This window comes from Protopterus annectens, chromosome 6.part0, assembly GCF_019279795.1.
Source record: "Protopterus annectens isolate FY-2018-M chromosome 6.part0, PAN1.0, whole genome shotgun sequence".
Taxonomy (NCBI): Eukaryota; Metazoa; Chordata; order Ceratodontiformes; family Protopteridae; genus Protopterus; species Protopterus annectens.
The window spans coordinates 1135235993-1135258878 of NC_056737.1; the positions used below are offsets into that span (position 1 = coordinate 1135235993).

General features: G+C 44.9%; 1 protein-coding gene across 2 annotated transcripts in view; it reads right to left on the minus strand.

Annotated features, from left to right (window-relative positions):
• TANC1 (tetratricopeptide repeat, ankyrin repeat and coiled-coil containing 1) overlaps positions 1 to 22886 on the minus strand; it is a 3647153-nt gene that overhangs the window by 717714 nt on the left and 2906553 nt on the right. For both annotated transcript variants that reach the window (XM_044074752.1, XM_044074753.1), the window contains exon 19: positions 11860 to 12096. In XM_044074752.1, coding sequence (XP_043930687.1) covers positions 11860 to 12096 — 237 coding nt within the window. The remainder of the gene's footprint in view (positions 1 to 11859; positions 12097 to 22886) is intronic.

Here is a 22886-nt window from a genome sequence, read left to right on the forward strand (position 1 = left end):
ATCTGTAGGAAGATGTCTGGGTGCAGCATCCATTCGTGTGCATCCATGATATTTCTGCTTAAGCTGTCCGCCAGTATATTGTCTTTTCCTGGCACAAACTGGGATTGCAGCTCTATATTGAGTTTCAAGGAAAGTTCCCATAGATTCATTGCCAGTCTGCAAAGAGGGTAGAAATGGGTGCCTCCTTGCTTGTTTATGTACCACATAACTGTGGTGTTGTCTGTCCTTATTAGCAGGTGGCCTTGATGCAGAAAGAGTATGAAGGCCTCGATTGCATGTATCACTGCCAGCATTTCCTTTTGGTTTATGTGCATGCGTAGCTCCTTTTGTGACCATAGCCCTTGAATACATCTGCCCTCCATGTGTGCTCCCCAACCGTGGTCTGAAGCGTCCGTTGTAATGGTTTGGCTGGCTATTGGCTTGCTGAAGAGCAGACCCCTGTTTGACTGGCTTGCTTGAACCCACCACAGAAATTCCTTTTGGAGGCATGGAATGAGTGGGATCAAAGTTTCTAAGCTGTGACTGTGCTGAGTCCATAAACTCCTTAGGTACCATTGTAGTTTCCTCATATGCAGCCTTGCTTGTGGAATCAGAAGAATGCAAGATGCCATGTAACCCAGGGCCTGCAGGATTTTCCTTGCAGTCAGCTGAGTTTGTCTTGTCAGATTCTTGAAGTAATCCGGTAGTTGTCTTTGTTTTTCTTCTGTGAGAAAAGCCATTTGGGTGGTTGTGTCTAGATCCGCACCCAGAAATGTTATTTCTTTGGGATGGAACAAGTCTTGATTTGTGAATGTTGACTGTATATCCCAAGGCCTGCAGTAGGTGGATGGCATAATTCAAGTCCTTTACCAAAGTTTGTTGGCTGTCCGCTTGTATAAGGCAGTCGTCCAGATATGGGCATATTTGAATCCCCTGAAGTCTGCAGTGTGCAATTACTGATGCCAGGCATTTCGTGAATACTCTGGGCGCAGTAGATAAGCCAAAGGGCAATGCTGAGAATTGATAATGCTCTGAACCTGCAAGAAATCTGAGGTGTCTTCTGCAACTTTGTCTGATAGGGACATGCAGGTATGCCTCCTTGATGTCTAGAGTCACCAGCCAAGACCCCTTGCCCAGCATGGGAAGGAGTTGCTGTAGAGTCAGCATTTTGAATTTTGGCACAATGAGATAAGTATTCAGTGCGGACAAGTCCAGAATAGGCCTCCACTGATTTTCTTTTCTTGGAACAAGGAATAGTCTGGAATAAAATCCTTGGCCTTGTTCTGAAAGAGGAACCTTTTCTATAGCTTTCATTTGCATTAAGTTGGAGATTTGTTTCAAAGCCTCTGCCCTTTGATTTGGTGGCAGGTCTGGCATGCCTTTTCTTTTTGGCATTGTGTGAAAATGGAACCTGTATCCTTTGTCTATTATTTGCAGTGTCCATTTGTCTCTTGTAATACTGTGCCAATTTTCTGAGAATAAAGAAAGCTTTCCACCCAAAGGTGCTTCTAATTCAGCCCTGGTTGGCGGAGTCAAAGCAAAGTCATTGAGTCTGTCCTTGTGCAGCAGTTGTAGGTCCTGCACTACCTCTTTGGTTGGGAGGCTGCCATTGATGTCCTCTGTAGGAGCCTTTAGCTTGCCCTCTACCTCTGGCACGCCTGTTCTTGCCTCTCTGAAATCTTTCTGTGTCCGGAAAGGACCAATTCTTGGTAGGCCAGTTTCTGCTAAATCTTGGTGGTTGCACTTGTAGAAAATCTTTTACTGTTTGTACAGATTTTGCCTTTTCCTCAAATTTCTTTAAGACCTCCTGAGCAGTGGAGCCAAATAACTTTTGCTTTTCCAGTGGAGCATCCAGAAGCTTAGCTTTAACATGGTCTGGCAGAGATTGTTCCTTCAGCCAAGCATGCCTACGTATGACTGCACCTGTCATAGCTGGCCTACATGAAGCTTCCAATGCATCATAACCACACTGTAAGAAATGGTTGCTAACCTGCTGGGAGTTATGTACCAGATCCTGAAGTGATTTGCGATCTAGGGGTTCAGGTGAAGACAGTTTCTTATGCAATTCATCTAACAAATACTCTTGGTACTGTATCATATGAAATTGACAATTTAATGCCCTCATAGAAAGAGTAGCAGAAGTATACATTTTTTTACCCCATCTCTCTAAAGCCCTGGACTCCCTTTCAGAGGGGAGTGGATTTTTAGTAGTGGCAGCTGCAACCCCTTTAGGGCCCTGGGAAATAGTTTCTGGATCAGCAGAGTGGGCCTTGTAAAGAAAAAGATGCGAGTCCGGGACCCTTTAGTACCTATCGGGTTTGACAGGGGTCCGGAGGAAGAGTGTCAGGGGTTATGCTAGACTCAGAGTACACATCATCAATGACATTCAAAACAGGAGGAATAGCCAAAGGTCTATGCTGAGGTAAATGCAGAAAAGTTCTTAATCTTTTCCTGGAGTCAGAGAATTCCTGGCCCTGCCATATGAAATGCTCTCTCATAGTGTGAAGCGTCTCCCTGAAGGATAGTTCTTCAGGAGGGGAGTCCGAGGGGATTGATTCCTCTGCATCAGAATCCTCGTAGGCCGAAAAAGCCTCCTCCTGGTAGTCCGAGAGAGCAGAGCCATCAGAGGCCTCCTCTGAGGAGTGGGGATCAGTGGGCTCAACCCTGGGCCTTTTGTCTAGAGGGGGTTGAGAGCCCCTGTCCGGATGGGGTTGAGAGCCCCTAATTAAGGAAATAAGGTCCTCTGCTAAAGTTAGAATCTGTGAACTTGTAGAGGGTCCCTGAGGAATAACCCTGGGAGGCATAGCTTTTGTATGTTTAGCAGCTTTAGCCCTGGTGAATGCCTTTATGGACATGGATGCAGGAGGCCTAGCTGCACCACGTGCTGGTGTAGTTTTGCCTAGAGGAATGGTGTCGGAAATTTCCAAGACACCAGTTTCTGAAGGAAATTCAATAACCGACTCAGCAGGGGCCTCCGGGGCAGAGGTTGTCGGTTGAGCGGTTTCGGGGGTCGGAAGTACCAAGGACGAAACCGCAGCCCGCGTGTGTCGGTCCTTGTCCTTCCGTTTCTTTGTTAAATGTGAAGTCGGAGTCTCCGACGGCATATTGTATGAAAAACTAGCCCCAAAAAATTCCTCTGCAAACTCCGCCCGACATCTAAGAGTGCGTCAGTTGAAGGAAGCACAGGCGTAACAGGCCAAGACGTCGTGGTCTGGGCCTAGGCAGGGGAGGCAGTAAGAGTGGAAATCCTTATGAGGTATCTGTTTCCCACAAGTTAAGCAATTATTAACTTTATCTGACATCGGCTGAGGCAAGAAAGAGTCCCCAACGGGGTACTTAGCTTTTGAAGTCTTCGGTAGCTGAATTACAGGAGCTGGCCGACCGGCACTTGTGAACTGCTTCTGCTTCGGGCACCACGCGGCAAGAAAGACTAAGGAAGATGGTGTCGGCTGATGCTTTTATACCCCAGGCGCTCTGACGTCGGGGAAAGGGCGACATCAGCCGACGCCGGACCCAGACTTTGGAATCCGGCTGACCGAAGGGCTGCCTGAGGCAGGACAACCCATATGTGATGACTGCAGATGCATCCTTGAAGGACATCTGCTTTAGTCTTTGCTTTGGAAGCTGAAGTAGGCTTTACATATAACTGTGTAGGTCTGAAAACACCCTCAGAAGCCGATGCCTGCTCAGCGGCTCCAGACCCATCTGAGGGAATCGTTTCCGAGTGCCCAATATCTTGAGTATCCAGAGGCTTAGCTAGCTCCACGTGGGAGTCGTCAGCGGCCTGTGGCTCTGAGGTAGCAGGCGTCAGGGGCTGCAAAAGTGCCTCACTGAGAACCTGCGACTGGCTTTGCGGAAGCCTCGTCGGTTTTGGACCTCGGATGCCTGTCCTTTTCTTTTTCCTTGTGCTTTTTATAAACTCCGGTTGTCAGCTGTTCCGACGGCATTATATAATTGAATCTTCGGCCAAAGAAATGAAAGGCAAAAACATACCGATGCTTAATGGTGCGCTGGTTAAATCTAGCACAAAACCGACAGCTAGCAACATTGTGATCAGGGCTTAGGCAAGGAATACAGTAAGAATGAAAATCCTTATGAGGTATTTGCTTCCCACAAGAAATACAATTGTTAACTTTTTCTGACATTGGACTGGAGCAAGAAAAAAGTTTCCCCAACGGGGTACTTAGCTTTAATGAAGACTTCGGATCTGAAATTCGATTTTGAAAAATCTCAAGAGTCGGCCGACCGGCACTTGCGAACTGCTTTTGCTTTGGGCACCGCGTGGCAAGAAAGACTTAAGAAAATGGCGTCGGCTGCATCTTTTATACCCCTGGCGCACTGACGTCAGGGAAGAGGCATCAGCACCGAAGCTGGACCTAGACTTTGGAATTCAGGCCGACTGCAGGTAGCCTGCCAGCAGGATAACCCAAGTGTAATGACTGCAACAGTGAAACACGAACATCTGCAGTGGCAAAGCCTGCCCTGGATTTAGAGTAGAGAGGTAAGTGATAGTGCTTTGTAAAAGTATGCACTGAACTCAAAGTTGCAGCCTCTAAGATGTCTTTGGTTGGTACTCCTCTGAGGAAGGCTGCTGAAGTGGCTGCTGCTCTGGCTGAATGTGGCCTAATGCCCTTAGGTACTGATTTGCCATGCTGTGAATAGCAGAAACGAATGCAGTGGCCTATCCACTTTGAAATAGTCTGTTTTGAGATAGGCTTTCCTTGTGATCCTGCAGCATATGCCACTAGAAGTTGCTCAGTCTTTCTGAAAGCTTTGGTTCTGTCCAAGTAGAAGTGTAGCTGCCTGTGAATGTCCAAAGAATGCAGAAGTCTCTCACCCTTATTCTGTGGGTTTGTGTAAAAGGTAGGCAAATGAATTGTTTGGCTAAGGGCCACAATGGACACTACCTTAGGCATAAATGTAGGGTTTGTCCTTAGAGAAACCCTGTCAGGATGGAAAATGATAAAAGGTTCCACAGACATGAATGCCTGTAACCCTAAGACTCATCAGCAGAGGTTATTGCTAGGAGCAGAGCTGTTTTCCAGGATAAGAATTTTATATCAGCTGCAGAGGCTGGCTCAAACGGACGCAGTGTGAGTTTTTCAAAGACATAGCTGAGATCCCAAGCAGGTATTGGTGCTCTCCTTTGAGGTCTTATATTTTTGGCCCCTCTGAGGTATTGCCTTACCAATGGATGAGAAAAAAATAGGTGGGTCTGTATTATAATGAGCTGAAATGGCAGAGGCATGAATTTTAATTGATGAAAAGGAAAGGCCTTTATCCAGCATCTCAGTTAAGTATTGCAAAATCTGAGGAATATTTGGAACAGTCCTGTCAATACCTAGTGCCTGGTTCCATGCACAGAATCTCTTCCATTTTTCTGCATAAGATTTGCTGGTGCTAGGCCTCCTGGCCTCCAAAATAACATCCATCACTGCTTTAGAGAGAGGTGTGTCTTGAATGGCTACATTATCCGCCATGCTGTCAAGTTTAAGGTCCTGAGTTGGCTGTGTAGTATCAGACTGTCTTGTTGGGTCAATAAGTGAGGAATTTGAGGTAATGTCCAAGCTGGGTATTGAGACAAGCTCTTTAGGATTGGGTACCAGTGCTGGTGGGGCCAGTCTGGGGCAATCAGTATCATTTTTGGCTTCTGTTGTCTGACCTTGAGGAGTATCTTGGGGAGGACAGGCAGAGGAGGAAAGGCATATACTGTTAGGATTTTCCAGCTGAAAGATAGAGCATTCACTTTCCATCCTTGCTTGTGATAAGTCCTTATGCAGAATCTCTGTAGTTGGCAATTGTGAGGGGAGGCAAATAGGTCTATGCCCGGGCATCCCCAGTTCCCTGTTATCATGCTGAAGACTTGTGGATCCAATTTCCACTTGTGGGGATCCATTACGTTTCTGCTTAGTTCATCTGCCAGAGTATTTATCCTTCCTGGCAGGAATTGTGCTTGCAGATGTACTTGGTAAGTCAGTGCTGTGTCCCACAAGTTCATGGCTAGTCTGCAGAGGGGGTAGGAATGTGTGCCCCCCCCCCCTGCTTATGTACCACATGACTGTAGTATTGTCCGTCTTTATCAGTAGCTGTCCTGGATGAAGTTGATCCTTGAAGGCTGTCAGGGCATTCTGAACAGCTAGCATCTCTTTTTGATTGATATGTAGATGCATTTGACTTGCGGACCATGTGCCCTGAATACATCTTCCTGCCATATGGGCCCCCCAGGCATAATCTGATGCATCTGTTGTCAATGTCTGCCTGTCTGTGGGTAAGGTGAATGGCTGTTCCGTGTTGAGGTGACAGGTTTTTGCCCACCATCAAAACTCCTGTTGCAGGCAGGGAATGAGGGTAATTATTGTTTCCAAGCTGTGGCAATGTTGAGTCCAAACACTTTTCAGATACCACTGAAGTTTCCTCATATGCAATCTTGCATATGGAATTAGCAGTATGCAAGATGCCATGAAGCCCAAAGCCTGCAGAATTTTTCTTGCAGATAACTGGGTCTTTGTTGCCAACATTTTGAAATAAGTAGTCAGTTGTCTGTGTTTGTCTGGCGTGAGATAAGCCATCTGGGCAGTTGTATTTAAGCTTGCACCCAGGAATATTATCTCTTGAGAGGGTACAAGCTTTGATTTATTTTTGTTTACTGTGTACCCTAGACCTGTTAGTAATCTTTTTACAAACGCCAGATGCTGTAGTAGGATGTCCTCGTTCTCTGCTTGAATAAGGCAGTCATCCAAGTAAGGATACATTTGTATTCCTCTTTGTCTGCAAAATGCAATTACTGGTGCCAGGCATTTTGTGAAGACCCTGGGCGCAGTAGATAAGCCTGTCTGATTGGGACATGCAGGTATGCCTCTTTTAGGTCCAAAGTTACCAGCCAAGCATTCTTGCCCAGCATGGGCAGAAGCTGCTGCAGTCAACATTTTGAATTTTGCAACATCCAGAAATGTATTTAGAATAGACAGGTCCAGTATTGGTCTCCAGGCTTTGTCTTTTCTGGGTACCAAGAAAAGTCTTAAGTAAAATCCTTGTCCCTGCTCTTGCTGTGGTACTTGCTGAATGGCCCTCATGTCCATGAAGGATGAAACTAGTTTTTGTGCCTCTGCCCATTGATTGTGTGGCAGGTCTGGCAATACCTTTTGCCCTTGGCAGGGTGTGAAAGTGGAACCTGTGGCCGTGGGACACTATATTCAAGACCCATTTGTCCTGGGTGATCATGTGCCAATTTTGAGAAAAAAGTGCTAGTTTTCCCCCAAGGGGGTTGCCAAAAGATAAGTGCTTGGTGCAGGCAGAGGAAAGTCATTGGGGCTGTTTCCTGTATGGCTGTGATTTGTCTTCTCTGCTTTTGGAGGTAGAAGTGCCCCACTGTTTAGGCCTGTATGAGCCCTGGGGCTGGGATCTGCCTCTGGGGTGTCTGTATCTGCCTCTTTTTGGCCTGTCTGACACTGGAAAGGACCAAGTCTTTGTAGGCCAGTTTCTGCTAAATCTGGGTGGCTGTACCTATAAAAATCCTTTACTGTTTGCATAGATTTCGCTTTTTCCTCCATTTTCTTCAACACCTCTTCTGCTTTAACACCAAACAAGGTAGCATGTTGTAAAGGAGCATCTAATAGCTTTGCTTTAACATGATCGGGCAGATTCTGTTCTTTTAACCAAGCATGCCTCCTAATGACAGAACCTGTAACTGCGGCCCTGCAGGAGGCCTCTAGAGAATCAAAACCACATTGCAAAGTACGCTTTCCCACTTGTTCAGCTGCATGCAATAAATCCTGCATTTCTTTGTTTTCTGCACACTCTGAATTTGTCAACATTTTCTGTTTAAGCCGTGACATAAGATATTGCTGATATTTAAGCATATGAAACTGACAATTTAAAGCTCTTACAGCCAAAGTAGCAGAAGTATAAATCTTTTTCCCCCATCTGTCCAGGGCCCTTAAATCCCTATCAGAGGGGATAGGTTTTTTTTGCAGTGGAAGCCTTGACCCCCTTGGGACCCTGAGAAATAGTTTCTGGGTCAGCACCAGGGTTTTTGTAAAGACATTTATGAGAATCAGGAACCCTGTAGTATCTGTCTGGCTTAACAGGAGCTGGTGGTAGAGAGTCAGGAGACAGACCGGACTCTGAAAATACATAATCTACAATGTCTAAAACAGGAGGAATAGCAAGGGGCCTGTGCTGGGGTAATAAAAGGAAGTCTCTGAGCCTTTTCTTGGATTCTGAGTAATCTTGGCTCTCCCAATGGAAATGCTCCCTCATAGTATGCAGGGTCTCCCCAAAAGAATAATCCTCAGGAGGTGAGGCTGAAGGGATAGATTCTTCGGCATCAGAATCCTCATAGGGAGGAAGGGAATATTCCTGTTCAGAAGAGGAATCAGAAGAAATGGAAATCTGATCTGAAGATTCATATTCTATCTCTTGCCTAGGCCTCTTATCAAGAGGAGGATGGGAACCCCTATCAAAGTAATTAGGTCTTCGGCCATTTTAAGCATCTGTTTTTTAGGCATGGAGGCCTTTCCAGGAGAATGCTGTACTTGTTTCTTTGTCTTTAGAGCTGCTTTAGTCTTTGCCTTTGAAGCTGAAGATGGCTTTACATATAACTGTGTAGCCCTGAAAACACCCTCAGAAGCCGATGCCTGCTCAGCGGCTCCGGACCCATCTGAGGGAATAGTTTCAGAGTGTCCAATACCTTGAGTTTCCAGCGGCCTAGTCGGCTCCATGTGGGAGTCGGAAGCGGCCTGAGGCTCTGAGGTAGCGGGCGTCAGGGGCTGCAAAAGCGCTTCACTGAGAACTGGCGACAGGCCTAACGGAAACCTCGTCGTCGGTTTTGGACCTCGGATGCCTGTCCTTTTCTTTTTCTTTGCGCTTTTTATAAACTCCGGTAGTCGGCTGTTCCGATGGCATTATATAATTGAATCTTCTGCCAAAGTAATGAAATGCAAAATCGTACCGACGCTTAATAGTGCATTGGTTAAATCTAGCACAAAACCAACAACTAGCAACGTCGTGGTCAGGGCCTAGGCAAGGAATACAGTAAGAATGAAAATCCTTATGAGGTATTTGCTTCCCACAAGAAATACAATTAACTTTTTCTGACATCGGTCTGGAGCAAGAAAAAAAGTTTCCCCAACGGGGTACTTGGCTTTAATGAAGACTTCGGATCTGAAATTCGAATTTGAAAATCTCAGGAGTCGGCTGACCGGCACTTGCGAACTGCTTTTGCTTCGGGCACCGCGTGGCAAGGAAGACTGAAGAAAATGGCGTCGGCTGCATCTTTTACACCCCTGGCGCACTGACGTCAGGGAGGAGGCGACAGCAACTGACGCCGGACCTAGACTTTGGAACTTGGGCCGACTGCAGGTAGCCTGCCAGCAGGATAACCCAACTGTAATGACTGCAACAGTGAAACACGATGAACATCTACAGATGGTTCAGAGAACTGTGTGTCTTGATCAGGGCAAGCATTTTCTTGATATGTGTGTGCTTGAGCCTGTCCTAGGTGTCCTACACTGCCTGCACTTTATCTCTCCTGAAACTGCACCCCAAGCAAAGTCTAAAGCATCTGTGGTGACTGACTGCTTTGGGGCAGGAGGGAGAAGGCGAGACCTTGATTTAAGGATATCTGTTGTCTCCACCAAGTGACTTCTCTTCTCACAAACACGAATACTGAGATTTGAAAAGATAAAGGGTGTTGGGACCAAAGAGATTTCTGATATCACTGTATCTTTGTCATGTCTCCACATCAGTCTTTACAGGGGTATCATGAGAATCAGAGATGCCATGTTTCCCAAATTCCTGAGGTATTCCCTCGTAGTGACTGAAGTCTGAGTGGAAAACCTTAGAAACAGATCTAAATAAATATCTATTTTTCCTGTGGAAGAAAAGCTTTCTTGAACTGAAGTGTCAAGCTGACATCCCAGGAACACAATCCTGTGTGAGGGGGGTCAAGAAAGATTTTTGAATGTTGTCTTGGAATCCAAGCATGTGCAGGAGATCTCTCCCACAAGAAAGAGATTCCTGTCATTTAAAAAAAAAAAAAAAAGGACTGCAAAGATAAGCAAGTCGTCTCAATTAGGAAAAGTATGGATACTCTGCAGCCTGTAATGAGCTATAACTGGAGCTAGACACTTTGTGAACACTCCTGGTGCAGTGGATAGCCAAACAGAAAGGCATTGAACTGATAATGTGATCCAGACACACAAAATCTTAAGAAACGCCTGATGTCTGGACGAACAAGAATGTGATAAATAACTTTTACGTCTAGTGTTACTGGTAAACATGAAAGAGGAAGAGAAAGCAACAGGTTGTGAAGTGACATCATTTTGAATTTGGGCACCATCACAAATGGATCTAGGAAAGAAAAATACAGATCTGGTCTCCAAGTGTTTTCTTTCTTTCTTTGGGACTCTGAACATCCTAGGATAAAACCCCTTTCCCACCTGGGAAGGAGGAATTGGTTCTATCACTTTTTGGGACAGCGAATACTAAAGAACAGGTGGAAACAAAACAGTCTGCTCTGCAGGATAAGGGATGACCCCGTGGAAATAAGGAATTTTCTCCCACTGCCATCTGTAACCCTGATGAATGATTTTCAGAACCCATCTGTCTGAAACAATATGTTGGCAAAATGAAAAATGGAAATTCAGACTTTCTGGAAGATCAAGAGGGCCAAGGCGGGAGGGGAGTCACACGGTCTAGAACAATCATTCAGACGTCTTGGAGTATCCTTGGTTTTGAGAGTTTGAGACTTCTTTTTGGAATCTCCTTGCCACTTCTTAAATGTCTATTTACCTGAATTCTGCTGAGGCTGTTTATTCTGTTTTTTGCCAAAATTGGATAAAGAGAAAAAGGAGGGTTGAAAAAATCTTAAGAGATTCCGTGGATCAGCTTGCTCCTTTCATCACACTTTTTGACAAAGTGCAGGTCTGAGTGGAGATGCATTAGTTGCAAATCAATAAGAAAAAAGTTGTATCTTTTCATTACCAACATCCTTCTGATTTCACAGTTGATAAAGCTGGTTATATGTTTGAATGAACAAATACATACTTCTTAAGTTTGACTCCGGCATTCCACAGTGTCCTCTAAATGTCACACTGATTTGTTATGTAGGAAAGTATTTTGCAAATTAGCTGAGCTATAGGCAGTGTCTGAATATTTGCAGGCTGATACCGAATTTGTTGGGTAGAACATTATCTATTTTTTAATAAAGGTCTTCTAACTTAATTCTGGTTAAAGAAAGTTACTTTCATATAATTACAGTGCTGTATCATACAATTACTTAACATCAATCACTGTAATCTGTATGAAAACTCTAGGTAATTATCACTGCAAAAATGCACTCATTTTTTGCCTCTAAAATCACTACTTTCAATATACTGACGGGGCAACAGGTGCGAACTGAGGTTTCTTTTTGGGGATAAACTCTTGGTTAGGCTTGTAAGGGCCCCAGGACAATTAGCTTAGTAACCTCCTATGATCAGTGTAAAATACTTAATGTTACTGATCAGCTGTTTAACGTTGCTTGCTTAACAGGCAGAAAACAGTCCACAGCTGCTGTGTAGATAGTGTCTTGTTAGTTAAAAATGAAATCCTGAAATTCCCCCATATCTAGAGTTATGACATCTTAAAAACTGTGCTTACCTCAAGTGGCCACTGCTTTAATTTCTAAAGAATCTTTTAAGAAATTACTGCTTAATTTCATGCTGCTTAAATAGACAATTGTTTAAATAATTCCTGTACATAACTGCTGTCACTGTAAACAAAACTGTTATTCCTATATGAATTATGTGACAAAAACTAAGATGTGAACAGAACAGTGTATCTGGGAAAATGGAGGGGAGACAACAAAAACAAAGAAAATGTCATGTTTGTAAATGTTACCTTTGCTCCCATCTTTACAAGAAGTGACACTATGTTCAGATGTCCTGCAGCCGATGCATAGCAAAGAGCAGTCATGCCATTTTCTGATGCTCCATCAACAGCAGCTCCAAATTCCAGAAGCAGACTAACCATTTCCTCATGGCCAAGATGGGCTTGTACACAAAGGATGGGAGCATTACTCAATACTTCAGTTCTATAGTTCACATTTGCTCCTCCAAAAATTAACAGCCTACTAACCTAAAAAAAAAATAGTAAAACAGTTATAATGATTTTTTTTTAACAAGAAACAGCATTATTAAGTTATCACATATGACACAGGCAATCTTACATTTATATAAATGAAAACAAACCATCCTGATACAATTCTAGTTGCAAGCATTATACTTTACAAACCACACTGACATGATTGTAGTTGCAAACATTATACATCACTTGTAATCTATCCAGTCACTGTCAGTCAAACATTAAATAACTCATTCAAATTCTGCCTTCTTTTAAACCTCATTCCTCCTCTGCATGTACGGTTCTCACAACTCCCATTTTTTCCAGTGCAATATGCACCTACCCTTTCCTAAAGATCCCAATTCCAGCTGTTTTATCTATGTTACCATATTCACTACTTCTAGTACACGTGGTTTAGACTGATTTCCATTTTCTAGTAATTGCTTTTTTGGCAGCCACCATAATTAGACTCCGCAAAGCTTCATTATGTCTAGGCAATTCCGATTCAGTACTATAGCTCAAAAATAGCATTTCCTTAGTTATACCAATGTGCACACCCAGTATCTCTACCAAAGTACTCTGCAGGGAACCTTTAAAGTCTGCTAACACATTACACTCCCAGAAACATGTTTCCCAGTTACCTCTTTCTTCACCATCACACCTCCAACATTTGCTATCTGCAGAAAAATTTTGTAAGGAATTTCTTCATCAAACACACTGGCAGTGCTGCCCAAAAGTCATTTTGGCATTCCTATTTGTTGCAAAAACTAATAAAACCTCTGTGGTAACGTCATCAGCTTGTACTATTCTACTTAACACCTAGGATCACTGTAACGTAGCAAATGAGTGGCTTCAACATGCAATACCAGTCCTTGCGAAGTACTTGGGACTTAACATACAAAACTTAGAAAGAAAATTACCTACGGTTTGTTGAGTCTGTTAAAAGTGATGCAGCTAACCCAAGTTAGGTGTCCTCCATCTACAGGAATGCACCACACTTTTCTTATTCTCACAAACAAGCACCAACTCCTCTGAATACTTTCCTGGACAGTGCCAACATCTCTATGAAGTAACATTTTTCTCAAGTTTTGCATGACACATTCAATGCCTGGCTGCTTCCATATCCCCTTCAATCTTACCTGTACTAATCTTACCTGTACTAATCGTCAACTTCAATCACCCCACATGTCCCCAAACAATGTAGAATACACATTATTATTTCATTTCTTGGGTCACTTCTGGATGTAGGCATTTTATGTTTAATGTAAACACAAAGTTATTAAATATAACGATGCATAAAACACTGGCATACAAGTACCAAAAACACATTTGTACATAACCGAAATAAAGAATGCTAACACCTGCAACTCTCTCTAGACTCCATCTTCTGTTTTTACCATTCATATGCTATACACATTAAGAAGGAAATTACTAAAGCATCTCCAAAACTTAAAAATGATTATGCAATACACTCAAGAGAACTCCCCATGCAAAGGCAGAGACTTTATTTTATTATTTATCTAGGGAAACTCACAAAGCATAAGGGCCTATTTTGCAGGTGTGACTGAGGAGAATTATCGGGTCAAGTGACAAAGCTCAGAGAAGGTAAAAGAAAAAGAAGTTATGTACCTACCATAACGTTCCATGTTAGTTGTCTCCTCTCGCCTTCTTTCTTGCTGGTTGGGTTCGGAGCCGATCTTCAGCTCCAACTCGGCCATCTTCTAAAGCTCGAGAGCTACATACTGGCTCAAGGCCTCTCAAATATCCCATGATGCCTGGCGCTAGAAACCCAGATCTCGTTTGGTGAGACTAACAGCAGACAAAGTAATGAAGGAATCCTATCATACCTAAGCCCAACTATAGAGACTACTAGGTAGAGTGGGATAGTCAGAGAAGACTCAGCCAGTGTAGATCCATAGAGAAACTCTTCTCGGTCTAGTAGGATAGGGGGATGGAGGGTGGGACGCAAGAAAGAAGGCGAGAGGAGACAACTAACATGGAACGTTATGGTAGGTACATAACTTCTTTATGTTAAGTTGTCTATCTCGCCTTCATTCTTGCTGGTTGGGACAGCATCCCTAGCACCTAATATCCTGGGTGGCTCAGTGGAACAGACTCTTCAGAACAGTGGAACAAAAATCAGCTCTGCGCCTGGAAACCACGTCCAGCTTATAATGCGAGATGAAAGTATGAGGATTTGCCCAAGTGGCCACTGCACAAATAGATTCCATGGGCAACCTGGCTTGAAACGCAACAGAAGTGGCTAATGCTCTGGTGGAGTGGCCCTTAGGTTTAAAGGGCAATTCTTTCTTCCTCAGCTGATAGATAAAGGTTATGGTAGAAGTCAGCCACCTAGATAAAGTTACTTTTGATACTGGTAGGCCTTGTTTGCCCTCTGCATAAGATAGGAAAAGCTGATCCGATTTTCTGAAGTCCTTAGTCCTATGCAAATAAAAGTTCACTTGCCTGTGAACATCTAACTGATGTAACTTATATTCTGCCCTGTTGGAATGGTTAGGAAAAAATACAGGAAGGTCAATGGACTGGTTCAAATTATTCTCAGAAGAGACCTAAGGAAGGGTTAGTCCTAAGAGCAACCCTGTCTTTGTGGAACACTAGGTACGGGGGATGGATACAAAGAGCCTGCAGTTCAGAAACTCTTCTTGCTGAAGTAATTGCTACCAGAAAAAGTGTTTTCCAAGATAATAACTTCAAAGGACAAGAAGCTGCAGGTTCGAAGGGTGGCAAAATTAGAGAGGATAGAATCAAATGCAGATCCCACGGGGGTGGAGGATCCCTAATCGGGGGCCTGAGCAGAGTGGTTCCTTTGAGGAAGGCCTTACAAAGCTTATGAGACATTATGCTACTTTCTGAAAGGCCAATGTGAAAATTTGAAATTGCGGCTAACTGCACTCTAATTGTAACAGAAGCGGACCCAGAATGAAAGAGCTCCGCAAGAAATTCCAGGATGTGGTGAACAGGGGCTGAAAAGAGGTCTATATTCTTGGCCTCTGCCCAGGAAGAAAAACGTTTCCACTTACTAGAGTAAGTTTTTCTAGTGGTAGACTTGTGTGATGATAAAATGATTTCATGCACCGACTGGGAGATATCAGGAAGCCTGGCTAGGGTTGGAAGTGGAGCAACCAAGCTGTGAGCTTGAGAGATTGTAGGGAATGATGCAGCCCGCCCGATTGATGAATCAGGAGGTCTGGAGCTGGGTCCAGAGTCCAAGGCTGCTCGATAAGATGATGATGAAGGAACGGAAACCATATTTGTCGAGGCCAGTACGAAGCAATAAGGATCATTCTGCAACTCAATATGGTAGCTTTCTGAATCAGCTAGGGAATTAGGGCAAAGGGAGGGAATGCGTATAGAAGTCCCTGAGGCCAATCGTGGACTAGAGCGTCTCTGGGGGAATGCTCTGGATATGGTAGGAGAGAGAAGAAGTTGCTGCATTTGCTGTTGAAGGGGGTGGCAAAGAGGTCGCAGCAAGGTCGCCCCCATTTGCGGAAGATTTGGTCCGCTACTACTTGATTCAGAGACCACTCGTTAGGCATGAGAATAGCTCTGCTCAGCCTGTCTGCTATGACGTTGGATTTCCCAGAGATGTGCGTTGCGGTCAGAAACCGTTGGGAAGAGATCGCCCATTGCCAGACTCTGAGTGCTTCTCGACATAGGGGGTAGGACCTGGTCCCACCCTGCTTGTTGATGTACCACACAACTGACATATCGTCCGTTTGAATTGCAATTGTCCCGGTAGGAAGAGAGTCCTGAAGAGCTTGCAACGCTAAAAGCACAGTCCTCATCTCCAAGACGTTTATGTGCAGATGGTACTCTTGAGGTTGCCAGGTACCCTGGACTGTTCTGCCCTGATAATGCCCCCCCACCCGATCAGGGAGGCATCCGTGGTCACCGTAGCAACTGGAGGGGGAAGTACAAATGGTCTGCCCAGGGGAACAGATGAGGAGAACATCCACCATGCAAGGTGCTTTTTGCATGTTTCTGTGATGATAATCATGTGAGACATGGGAAGCTGCTGGAAGGACCATTGGGTAAAAAGAAGCCATTGGAGGATCCTCATGTGAAAACGTGCCAGCGGGACGAGTATGATTGCTGCTGCCATGAGACCCAGGGTTTGGAGGACAAACCTGGCTTGAATTCTCTTGCATTGTAACAAGACCTGGACCTGCCGCTGAATGACTAACACCCTGTCTGGTGGAAGGCTGGCTGACCTGTCCTTTGTATTTAAGTTTGCGTCTATAAAGATGATAGACTGACAAGGCGACAAAGCAGATTTTTCTAAATTTATAGTGATACCTAGTCTGCAGCACGTCTGGATAGTATAGTCTCTGGCTTGCAGAAGGTGATGCCTGGTGGTAGCAGTGAGGAGCCGTCTAGATACGGAAACACCTGGAATCCTTGCCGTCTCAGGTGAGCGGTAACTACTGCCATACATTTGGTGAACATCCTGGGAGCTGTGGTGAGACCAAAGGGCAGAGCTCTGAACTGATAATGGCTGGCTCCCAGCCAGAAGCGCAGGAATCTTCCGGAGCGCCTGTCCATTTTGATGTGGTAGTACGCATCCTGAAGATCTATGGAGCACATCCAAGTGTCCTGACCCAGGAAGGGCAAAATGGACTGTAGCGTGACCATCCGAAACTTCGTTCTTTGTACAGACCTGTTCAGTCTGCTGAGATCCAAAATGGGTCTCCAGTCCCCTGTCTTTTTTGGTACCAAAAAGAACCTTGAGTAAATTCCAGATCCTTGCTGGTCTGCTGGGACTTGCTGGATGGCCCTTTTTCTTAGCAGTTTTGAAACTTCCTGAACTGCTTGATCCCTTAGATTGGGTGGAACATCTGGAAGGGACTTGTTTGACAATAAAGGAGCGTGAACAAATGGAATTCTGTAGCCTCCGGATATAATGGACTGTACCCATTTGTCTTGTGTTATTTCTTGCCAGGCTGTTGGGTACAGGGATAATCTTCCCCCGACTGCCTCCAGAGGTGGGCAGCCGGGCAACCCTTCAGGGATGCTGGAAGGGCTTGTCAGAGAATGCTGCCCTGGTTTTGCGGACCCCCTCTGCCACGAAGGCGGCGTCTGTTATTGTTCCCTCCTCTGCCCCTGGAGGGAAACTCACCACGTGTGTCTGGCAAGGCTCCCTGGGATTTCCGGAACCACATCTTTCCACTCTTCTGACCCTTGAGATATGGTCTGGAAGGAGTGGAAAAAAGTTGTACCTACCATAAATGTAGATGTCTGAGTGTAAACACTGCTGCAATCATTACACTTGGGTTATCCTGCCGTCAGGCGGTTCCCCAGTCGGCCTGAGTTCCAAAATCTTGGTCCGGCGTCGGTTGCTGTTGCCTCCTCCCTGACGTCAGTGCGACAGGGGTATATAAGATGCAGCCGACGCCATTTTCTTCAGTTTTTCTTGCCGCGCAGTGCCCGAAGCAGAAGCAGTTCGCAAGTGCCAGTCGACCGACTCCTGAGATTTTCATTCCAAATCCAGAACCGAAGTCTTCTAAAAAAGCTAAATACCCTGTTGGGGAAACTTTTTCTTGCCTCAGACCGATGTCAGTAAAAGTTAATAACTGTATTTCTTGTGGGAGGCAAATACCTCATAAGGATTTCCACTCCTATTGTATTCCATGCCTAGGCCCAGACCACGACGTCACTGGTTGTCGGTTTTGTGCTAGGTTTAACAAGCGCACTATTAAACGTCGGTTTGATTTTGCCCGACATTATTTTGGCAGAAAATTCAATTAATTACAACATGCCGTCGGAACTTCCGATGACCGGAATACATAAAAAGCGCAAGGACAAGGACAGGCATCCGAGGCCCAAAACTGACGATGAGGCCTCTTCTAGGCTGGTCGCCGGTTCTCCAGTTTTCAGCGAGGTGCCTATGCAGCCCCTGATAACCACTTCCACAGAACCACAGACCGCCTCCGACTCCCACGTGGAGCTGGCTGGGCCTTCGGACGCACTAGGTTTTCAGCTTACCGAACCTAACCCTACAGAGAGAACCGAAGTAGCTGAGCAATCCACAGCTACAGAGGGTGCTTTCAGACCTGCCCAGTTAACTATTAAACCCTCTGCTAAGTCTAAGCCCCCTTTAAAAGCAAAGAAACAGACACAGCACTCTCCAGGACAGGCTTCCATGCCTAAGAAACAAATGCTAAAAATGGCCAAAGACCTATGAGCCTCATGGAGGAGTTTACCACTGAGTTAAGAGTCGCCAGCTGGGAGGCTGCCTTAGCCTGGGCCCCCTCAGCTGATGGATCTTGGAGGGTATCTCCAAGCTCTTTCAGGAGATGCCTCTGAAGGCGGGTAAAGTGGCACAGGTAATTCAGGGAATGCATAGAAAAGGTTGCTGAAGAGAACATCCACTTCCCATATCTGTCCATCGTCCTGGACTCCTTGTTAGGGGGATGGACAGATGAAGAAGTTTCAGCCAACTCCTTCTTTGTGGCCACCGTTACCACCATGGCATCAATGGGGACACCTTTGGTCAAGAACTGTTTGTCCTGCGGTGCAGTAATGAATTTGGTCGGTCTTCTAGGGGTCGGTTCCACTGTATCTGGAGCCGGCCACGCCTTCTGAGCCACCACAGACATCAGTTGGTCGAAAGGCGGAGACACCCAGGAGGTGGAAGGTCGGGATCCAAACGCGTCCAGGAATACCGACTCATCCTCGGAAAGGCTTAGGGCAGTCCAGTTCCCCCTCTGCCTAAGCATCTCAAGGATGTCTGAGAAGGAGACATCTTCAGAGGGGGATCTTGGGGACCCTTCTGACTCCTCTAAGTTGGTATCCGACGTTCCGACGTGACAGACTCGGGGGAGTCAACATGCTTCCTCTTGCATTTCCTCTTGCGAGGTGGCTCCTCTGAATGGTCAGGGGAGGCCTCGGAAGAGGAGGATACACCCAAAGGGGTGTCCTGGAGCGCTGGATCCCCACGCTTAGGGTCTGGAAGAGGGGCAGAGGCTGACGCAGGCACCCTAGGGGGAGGAGCCGATGGGGTCGATCGTGGGACTGACTCTGGGGCCAGTACACTCATCACCTCGAAGGCATCCCTGCCCGGATGCAGAGAAGGCTCAAGCTCCGAAGAAACCAGAAGCCCTCCCTGCACCGAGGGAGACGGCTCCGAGGCAGATGTGGGAGCCAAGCTCTCCTGCGCCGAAGCACCGAGAGGGAGAGTGGGGTCGGACAAGGGTCCGATGCCACTCGTCCACTCGGAGCCGACTGGGAGTCCCGGCGCCCAGATCCCTCCAGGGTCGGTACCATGGAAGGGATCGGAGCCGACGAAGGAACTGAAGGAGAAGGTATCGGAGCCGACGGTTCGATGACTCGAACCCCAACGAACTCCGGCTCCGAGCTCAGAGGATGAGTCGGAGGAGGAATCTCTACAGCTGTGGATGGAGCCGACGCCTGATGAGGGGGGGCTGGACAACATTTTGGCTAGGGTCTGCGATTTTAGCAGCCTACTGATCACTCTTTCCAAGTCATGGCCTGAAAGTCTTGAGGACCGAGAAGAGTGTGATGAGAGGTGACTACGCTCTGACTGGAGCAGAGGCGATTTCGGAGCCGAACGTATAGACTCCAAAGAAGGGGACCTTGACCTTTTTCGACTCTCAGAAGGCTCCGAATAACATGTCGGAGCCAACTGGGAGGGAGGAACATCGGTTCCAGCCAGAGCCGAGACGGATGGCATGGCTTCACCCAACGATGGCTCCGAACTGAGAGCCGAAGGTTTAGGTGGCCTAGAAGATTTCACGGGCTGAGCCTTCGCCGGTGAATCTTGGGGTTTTTGCGCTCCTGCGCTCCTGCAGGACTCTTGGACTGAATGCATGGCAAATCAAACAAGAGTCCTGCAGGTGCACGGCACCCAGACAATAAACACAAGAAGTGTGACCATCTGTCAGAGACATCTTCTGACAGCATGAGTCACACTTCTTGAATCCGGACAACTTAGGATCCTTGGACATCCTAACAGAAGAAAAACCCAAGGAAAAAACACACACACAAAAAGGTTAAGGTAACAAACTACAGTAAAATACACTACAGATACCAGAACCACTACACTACAAAAACTATACTGAACTATAGCAAAACTAAGTAACTTTAACTTTTTTTTTTTTTTTTAAAAGGAGAAGGGAAGAAAAAAAGGTTATCCTCTAACTTAAACGGACACGTTTTAGATATAAGGTTATCCTCTAACTTAAACGGAAAACCTTAAGAGAAAAGAGAAAGGGGGAAGGGGAAACTCTCTAAATGACAACGAGTTTCTGAGGAAAAGACAAGGATTCAGACACAAACACACTACGAATACCAAGATCTATCTAACGATAATTTCTATGCTAAATTTAACTAGTTTTAAGACAGAAAAAGACACAATATAAACGTTTTACACGACCTGAGCCAGTAGAGCAACCTCGCAGCAGAAGCGGCAAACGAGATCTGGGTTTCTAGCGCCAGGCATCATGGGATATGGGGAGGCCTTGAGCCAGTATGTAGCTCTCGAGCTTTAGAAGATGGCCAAGTCGGAGCCGAAGATCGGCTCCGAACCCAACCAGCAAGAATGAAGGCGAGATAGACAACTTAATATTAATATGTAAATCAAATTCAAAACTACAGGACGAAGACAGCAAGAACAAGAAGTAATACATTCAAGTCAAATATGGATTTTTTTTCACTCTTTGCACGTTTTCCCAACACTGATCAGTCTAAAAGAAAGGATGTTCAATTTAAAGGGAAGCAAGGTGATTTGGTCCATAAATGCTCTTCCAGTTCTCAGTTTAGTGTCGCTGAATCCAGTGCATCTCATTTTTCTTTAAACATTGATACAGAACCTGATGCGAGGATGTTACGTCACCTACCAGTAACAGACTGAATATACAAAAAAAAAAAAACGTTGAAGAGAGGAGGCAGGAATCGCAAAAAACAAGTAGAACTTTTATTCAAATCAATGATGTGAATAACTGTGAAAATGATTTTATAGTTAATTTGTATTCACATGCGCTACTGGTTAATTAGGTGGATGCTTTAAATAAAGTCCTTAGTATTATTCCATCATTTTTGTTTCACAGTATAACACAGTTACAGACACTCAATATTTTTGTTGGACTTTGAATCTTAAGTTTTGGTTTGGTCATAAACCCAATGAACTGGGAACATCTGCTGTCTCCTTTAGGTTTAAAAAGTTTGGGTTTCAGCCCCCATATCACCCTACAGTCAAACTGTTTGAGCAATATGTGCTTAGGTATTTACATAACAATCAAATGAAGGTCTTTAGAAATTATGTTTTTTAATATTACTAAGCATAAAAAGCTGCTCTAAGCAGTTTGGCTAATAATGGGGAATCGGTTCCAACTAAAGCTGATAAGGGTAGGGGCTATTGTATAGGACTCTAAGGATTGTATGCGCGCACACGTACATTATACATACATACATATATATATATATAAATATATATATATATATATATATATATATATATATATATATATATATAGAGAGAGAGAGAGAGGTCTACTTTTTCAAATCGAAAGCTCATGCTTTAAGTACGACCCCATTTATGCGAAAGTGCACTTTCGTGACTACCAATTCATCAAACTGGTAATATCAACAGAAACAAAAAAAGACAATGGCATTTTTGCGGGGGAGGGGCAAGCACCCCCATACACTCCCACATCCCCGTTACTTAATATATACTAACTCAAAGATAGCAATACATTGGGGAAACAGGTATATTCCCTTATCCCCACTGTAGAGTGCTTTAGTGCTGAAGTGTTTTTATTTTTGTTGTTGATATTACCAGTTAGGTGAACCGGTAGTTGCAAAAGTGCACTTTCATTTAAGTGCACTTTCGTGTAAATGCGGACATACTTTTCTTTTTCGAAAGCATGAGCTGTTGATAAGAAAAAGTAGACCCATACACACATACATACAAACATACACACACACACACACACACACACACACATATATATATATATATATATATATATATATATATAGATAGGTTCACTTCTGAAGCTGGAAATACTCAAATATCGAATTTTCGTATCTCCAGATCAGAAAAAAAGAAAGTGCAGTTGTTTGAAACTGCACTTTGCCGAGTCTGAGAATGTCGAATGTGTGGTAAGTATTTCCCAGTGTGTTTGTATTGTGTCCTGTCTCTAAGAAGTAGTGGTGTCTGGATAGTGAAGATGCTGGTGGATGTGTGGTTATGCTTGGAGATATACATGTGTAGTATTTATGGATATAGGGTAGAGATGTGTTTTTTGTAATGTTTTTGGACGCTGTAGGTGTAGTTTAGGGGAGGTGGGTGAGGGTGTGTGTCTATAGGTGTTGAGAGTGGTGATTGTTATACATGGGTAAGGTGGTTCACACAGCCTATCTTGACCTCGCCAAGGCTTTTGACACCATCCCCCATTCTGGAATTATAGCTAAACTCACTAAACTAGGTATAAATCCCTACGTCACAAGATGGGTTGCCAACTGGCTCACTGACAGAACCCACACTGTAAAAGTTGCAGACAAAGCAGTGACAAGTGGAGTACCACAGGGTTCCGTCCTGGGACCTCACCTGTTTGGTATCTACTTCTCTGAAGTACAGGCTAACACAGAAGGCCTCTGGCTAACGAAGTTCACAGATGACTGCAAACTAGGATCCACAGCCAAGTCCCCAAATGATGTGGACATCCTACAGAAGGGCCTCACTGAGACAAATGCCTGGTGTCAGAGCCATGGCCTCAAGCTCAATGCCAAAAAGTGCAGTATCATCCTCTTTGGTAAAAACTCTG